This window comes from Corvus moneduloides, chromosome 4 (assembly GCF_009650955.1).
Source record: "Corvus moneduloides isolate bCorMon1 chromosome 4, bCorMon1.pri, whole genome shotgun sequence".
NCBI classification, from domain to species: Eukaryota; Metazoa; Chordata; class Aves; order Passeriformes; family Corvidae; genus Corvus; species Corvus moneduloides.
The window spans coordinates 24,727,159-24,733,158 of record NC_045479.1 but is presented as its reverse complement, the minus strand read 5'-3'; the positions used below and the strand labels follow the sequence as shown (position 1 = coordinate 24,733,158).

The 6,000-nt window shown below is 55.8% G+C and overlaps 1 protein-coding gene across 4 annotated transcripts in view; it reads right to left on the bottom strand.

Annotated features, from left to right (window-relative positions):
* Positions 1-662: 662 nt before the first annotated feature.
* The window catches only part of SGSM3 (small G protein signaling modulator 3), a 29,014-nt gene continuing 23,676 nt past the window's right edge, over positions 663-6,000 (bottom strand). For all 4 annotated transcript variants that reach the window (XM_032107161.1, XM_032107165.1, XM_032107162.1 and 1 more), the window contains 7 exons: positions 5,012-5,164; positions 4,843-4,913; positions 4,476-4,524; positions 4,180-4,265; positions 3,697-3,819; positions 2,256-2,316; positions 663-1,837 (listed from right to left, as the gene is read on the bottom strand). In XM_032107161.1, coding sequence (XP_031963052.1) covers positions 1,754-1,837; positions 2,256-2,316; positions 3,697-3,819; positions 4,180-4,265; positions 4,476-4,524; positions 4,843-4,913; positions 5,012-5,164 — 627 coding nt within the window. In that variant the 3' untranslated portion in view covers positions 663-1,753. The remainder of the gene's footprint in view (positions 1,838-2,255; positions 2,317-3,696; positions 3,820-4,179; positions 4,266-4,475; positions 4,525-4,842; positions 4,914-5,011; positions 5,165-6,000) is intronic.

Sequence of the window (6,000 nt, the reverse complement as noted above, 5' to 3'; positions counted from 1 at the left end):
CAGTGTATGGAAATAACCTGCCCTGCAACCAGCAGGTTTTACCAGGGGCAGCTATTACAGTCTCCCCCAGCCCAGCAGGCTGGTCTGGACTGCAGGTGGTGATGAGGTGACACTGCCCCTTCCACAGCCACATTCGAAAGGAATTACCTTCACTGAAAACACTCGCTTTCAAATCAGTACATATGCTGCAACTTCCACCCTCCCACGAGCTTGGACTTCTGAACACAGTTCTCCCAAGGGCCTGTGCCCTGTTACTGTCCCACTTTGCAGCTCAGCCTACACCTACATTTTCCAGAGACATTTCTTGTACAGACAACACTCCTGTCCCCACCACCCAGCCCTGCTTTCTGCCAGCCTCTCTCCCTTCCTAAGGGCCCTCCCCCTGCAGTGTCCCTACAACCCGTAGTTTCCAGTATTTCTGGCTTTTCTGGGGCTCTGCTGCGGACCTGCTCTTAGGGCTGGTGGTGCAGAGGCGAGGCAGGGCTGCCACTGCTGGCAGCAGAACTGGCTGTGCCCCAGCTGCTGCCTGACCTCGTGGGCTGCTCTGATGCAAGGAGCTCCCTCGGTGCCAGCACAGAAATGGGATCACCATTGTCAAATGGAAGAAAGGAAAAATGAAACCGAGTCCTGGCCCTGTCAAAAAATAAGACAAAGCCCAGCACTCTCCCAAGACGCAGTTTTTATTTACAAACCCACCAAATAAAGGAAAGTAAGAATCTAGTGTCATCCCATCAGTAGTTTGTGCTCACAGACAAGCGCTTTCAGTAGAAAGTCACAGACCCCGTATCCAGAGCCACCACCACAAAGCAGCAATTCTCCACTCCTGACCCGCGTCCCCGTTGCCATCGCAGGGCAAGGAGGACGAGTTAGTCTCCCTGAGCCAGCTCCAACCTAAACCTTGTCCTGAGCTACAACAGTGCCAAAATATACATGTTCCTGGAGTAAATTTACAGCTTTTTGGTTAACAGTAAAAATCATCTACAGACTAAAATGACAGCATGAAACACTCTTGCTAAGGAGAGAGATGGTTTTTGTCTGCTCCCAGAGGAGACAAGGACCATCCCCTAAGGCTGTTACAGTGGTAACAGGCTGGTAAATTTGGGCAACTCTTGTCAACACCCCACACCAGTGCCAGGGACGTGGGATGAAACTGATGCCAGCTCCCCTTTCTCAGCTCCATGTCAAAGGAACTTGTCCAAGTGTCCCCCAGCAGAGGGGAGCCCTTGGCCAGCACGGGGAGGGGATGTGCCCTCCCTGCTCCCGTACTCTCACCCGCCCAATTCCACCTGCAGCTGCAGTACCCACTATGGCAGCAGCTCTCATGGATCAAAGCCACCCCACAAGGGCTGTCTCTTCCCCACAGCTCCAGCCACAGACACACTCACACCCCTACGTGACTGCCGGTCCATGGGGCCAGGCTGCTCCACCAGGCACAGGTGGGAAGGCAGGGCTGAGGAAAGCAGAAGATGGGGGTGGCAGAGATGTGGAAAGCTGGGAAGGGGCACTTGGTTTTTGTAGCCAGAACACACTTGCCATTCTGCAGCATCACCCTCGACCATCACCACCCTCGGGTCTGCAGCTCGGCCTCTCAGCCCTGCTGCCATCTGTCCCAGGTGGTCTGGCAGCCCCCAGGGGGGATTTTGTCACAGATACAAGTGGGTGGGGCGGGGAAGGACAGGGGGTGAGACATGAGGGGGTGGGGCAGAGGAGTGTGCGCCATCGAGAAGGTCCCCAGGATGGGGCGGGGTGGGGGTCACCCATCTATGTCCCAGCTGAAGAGGTGGTGCTTCACAAGCATGTCCTGCACCCCTTCCTTCAGTGGCTTCTTCTCCTTCTCCTGCAGGACAACACAGAGACCCGGGTCAGTACACCACAGCCAGAAAAGGGGGAGGTCGTGTCTGTGGGCAGAGCCCAAGCACACCGAGGCCTCTGGCACCCAGACAGAGCAGCTTCCTGTACTTCCCACCTTTGTACAGCTGGCACAGGGAGAGGCCCTGTGGTTTGGAGAGCACTGGGGAAAGGGAGCCTGCCATTTCCCTCTGCCCCAGCTGGGCAGGGCAGACAGCCCCCTCTGCCAGCACTGCCACACAGCTCCTGCTGCACAGCCTACTCTGGCAGGGAAAGAAGCCCCATCCACAGGCTCTGGAGCTGGCTCCAGAGGAGGCAGAGGATGGGCTGAAGCAGAAAGCTGGGAGAAGGAGGCAGTAAGCAAAGCCCCTGGCTGAGTGAGAGAATAAGAGATGCCACCTACTCACCTCCCTCTTTATTGGCAGCTCCCAGTCCTGAGAGAGGCTGAAGGCAAATTTGCAGAGAACTCTGCAATGCAAACAGAAGAGAGTGATGTTAAAACAGATACCCCAGACCACACTCCTGGCCTCTGCCCACAACTGCTGCCCCAGGCACACAAATACACTGTGTCTCCCCAGCTTGTGCCGGCATGCCACTAAGCTTACAAGGATGAAATTCCTTGTTTGATGGTGTTGAAAAGACAGCAGCAAGTCACTCATTCCCTGTTTCCCCTTCCTTGCTGGGCTTCACATCCTGCCAGGCCCAGGCTGGAAGGAGAAGCTTGAAGATGTGACTCAAGTGCAGCCCCTACAGAGCCTGGTGCAGTAGCACAGGGAGGCACAGGCAGCCCCGGGCTCTGGGGGACCACAGACATGCCTGGCCGAGGGCTGCACGCAGCTGGCAATGGCAGATTGCAGGTTCCCCTCCAGGAAGCAGACCCCTGCCAGTAGCACCTCAGAGTTCTGCAGCCTCCTCTCTCTCTCTGGAGCAAGAGAAGTGTCCTGCAGCAGAAGTGCTGTAAGTGATTGGCATGAGAAGCTCCCTTGCTGGCTGGGAGAATGACATAAGACATGAACCAGTCCCCCTCGGTTCTTTGGCTGTGCCCTACTGGCACTGCCCCCACGCTGTGAGAAAGCAGCCGTGGGACACGGCAGCCCAGAGGTGGAGGAAACCCCCTCCCATTCAGCAGCAGACTGAGAACACGACACCCTGAGGAGGCAGCCCAGTGATGCAGACAAAAGCCAGCTCCCACTGAACAGCAGCAGCAACCAGGCTGGAGCAGTGGTGATGGCAGGGGATTTTCCCTCCAGCTCCCTGGGACTTCACCTGGCTTTGCAGAGTGCAGGACAGCCAGGAACACGGATGCCAGGAGTCGCGGGGATGTACGCCCTGGGCTCCAAGCGACTGCCTTGTGTGAGCTCAGGCACTAAAGCTGCTTTCAGCCCCTGACATCACTCCGTCACCTAACCAGGGAGTCAGCGGGTGACTGACTCCTTCCCAGCCAGTGACAGTCCAACTGTCTCCCTCACACATTCCCTGTTCCCTGTGTGGACTTAGAGTGGCTGGCAAAGAATATGGAGAGCAGTGGGGTTGAAAAGGCAGTCTCTCCATCAGAGTAGGTGTACAGCAGGAGGTTGCTGGCAGGCAAACGCTGCCTGCTTGTCACAACAGGTCCCCAGGAGCCAAGCTCTACTCTTGGATCAGGCAGGCACAGTGCCTCACAATTAACTGTCCAGGCATTTGTTGCTGCCTTAGCCGACAGCAGGAAATCTCTGCAGCTGGGATATCTGGGCAGCCCATGCTGCAACTCACTGGAGAGGGCCCAAACCCAGCTGTAGTCAGGGCCACCTCTCGCAGAGGAGGAAAAAATCTGTTCCAGACACTGGCAAGGTCCATGAGGACACTCACCTCAGCTCACATTTGATCTGCACCCAGCCAGGACTGCGCAGGAATGACCAGGGATGGAACCATTTCTCCACGGTCTGCAGGCTTGAGCACAGCACCTCCAGCCACAAATGCAGCACCTGCTCGCTGCAACAGTGGGGTAGAGGCACATTACTCAGCTGCAGCCAGGCAAAGAAACCCCAACCCTCTGGGATAGTCTATTTTCAGCCCAAGCCTTGACCCCCACTCACAGTCCTGTCCCCCGTGGGAACAGGGTAACCCAGTAAACCTGTGTGAGCCACTCCACACAATAGAAGCTCCTTCTTCCAGCTAGGAATCAGGCAAGCACAATACACAAGGAGCAAGTCTCACCCAGTGGCTGCAGTGAAAGGGGGAAAAACGATGCTGTGGCCTAAGATTGAAACCACTGCTGCCTTTAAGCCCACTCTGTCCCTTCCCAAGCTCGTGCACCCACAATGCTGAGGGTATCAGGGCCAGATGACTCACTTGAGTCCAACACAGATGAGAGAACGAAGCTTCACATCCATCTGTGCATGTGCAGCATCGTGTGTCATGTTCACAGCCTGAACCGCCTGCAGGGAGGGAACGTGTGGTTATGGCTGGGCAGCCATTTCAGCAACACAGCGAAATGCTGCCCTCCCTGGAGCTCCCACCCTCACCAGCGCACCAGAGGGGCTAAGGGAAGGTCTGGGAGACTTTCAAGCATCTCCCTCCAACAGTCTCCACAGGAAACATCCCCCAAGTAGGAGCTGGGCTCTGGCTGGGCTTGGGGCAGCACTCACCCGGTAAAGCAGCTCCTCTGGAGTGAGGACTTTGCCATCTTCATCAAGCCTGTAAAGATCACAGCAAAGACCCAGCTAGCTCCAGAGACACCCTAGACACACACAGGCCTTTCCTGCTTCATACCCCCACAGCTCTCATGCTACTGCTGAGCCCACAGGTGCCCCCACAGGCACGAGAAAACCAGATACAGACCCAGAAGCAAACAGATGAGCCCAGGGGAGGGGACAAGAGCCACTGCCAGCCCAGGTCACCACAGGCACAGCAGCCTACTGACACCCCACCCACAGGAGGATGGGACAGACCATGACCCTTGCCAAGGTGCAGAGCAGCATCAGTTTCAGGAGCACGGAGGAGGAGGGCACAGACCTGTAAGTCTTGCAGAGCACGAGGCGAGAATACACAGAGTCAAAGTCCCGTTCCACTTCCCGGCTTGCAGCCTAGAGGAGCAGAAGAACAGTCAGCACACTCTGCCCTACAACCCCTCACCTCAGCCCTCTGGTAATACTGCCCCATGAAAGGAACTGGGACACCTCACCTCTTCAATGAACAGCCAAGGGTGGCAGGCTCCCCCCAGCAGAGATGGCTTCTTCAATCCATGTTCAAATATGGACTTCAAGGCAGGACAGAGTGTCCCTCGCACCAAGTCCGTCACCCCCTCGGTGACAGAGTCATCTCCTGCGATGGAGTACTGAGGAACAGCAAGAGCCAGCTCTCAGCATACTGGCAGGCAGCAGAGCATGGAGGTGGTTCACTCTCCTACACCTCTGCACAGACCAACTCCATTCCCAGGTGCCTACCAGAACCCCCTCCCCCCTCTTTAACTGTCATGCTCTTGCATAAGGCCCCATGTTCTGTGCTACTGCAGGGGATCTCCTGGGACCTTTGTGCTTACGTGGTACCCAGCAGACCACACAGGTGACCCCAGCACCATCCTGCAGCATTCAGCACATAGGAATGTGATGGTGTGATGCTGACTGAGCTAAGGTATGGAGAGGGACTTGCACTGAGGGTCTCTAGGACTCCGTAAGCTGCTAGAAGTCAAGACAAACAGAACTAGATAGGAATTTCCAGGTCAAGGGGTACACCACTTTGAGGTATCACGCTGACACTCTGCTAACACTCCCGTAAGTGGGATCCTCTGTTTCCACAATTAGGAGGAGAAATGCTCAGCAGGACATGTTTGCACAGAGAGGTGATCTCCATCTAAGGAGCCAGCCCTGAGAGATGGGGAAGGAAGCAAGTGAGATGTCAATAGTAACATCTCTCTGGGGGCTTCTCTTGGGCTTCCAGGGTAAGACTTCGAGCTCTTCCTCACTCCCCAAATGCTGAGAAGAGGGAGAACTGGGCCTTCTCCACTTCCCCTGAAAATTGCTTAGGTCAACAGCTGCTGCTGTTTGTCTCATACACACTACCCCAGCCTTGAGGGCATATTGAAGTATCTGCTATAGGTAAGTGCCGTCTCATCACTGCCAGCTGTAAGAGGAACTAAGACAGCAATTGTCCCCTTGGGCACAGCTGTTTGGG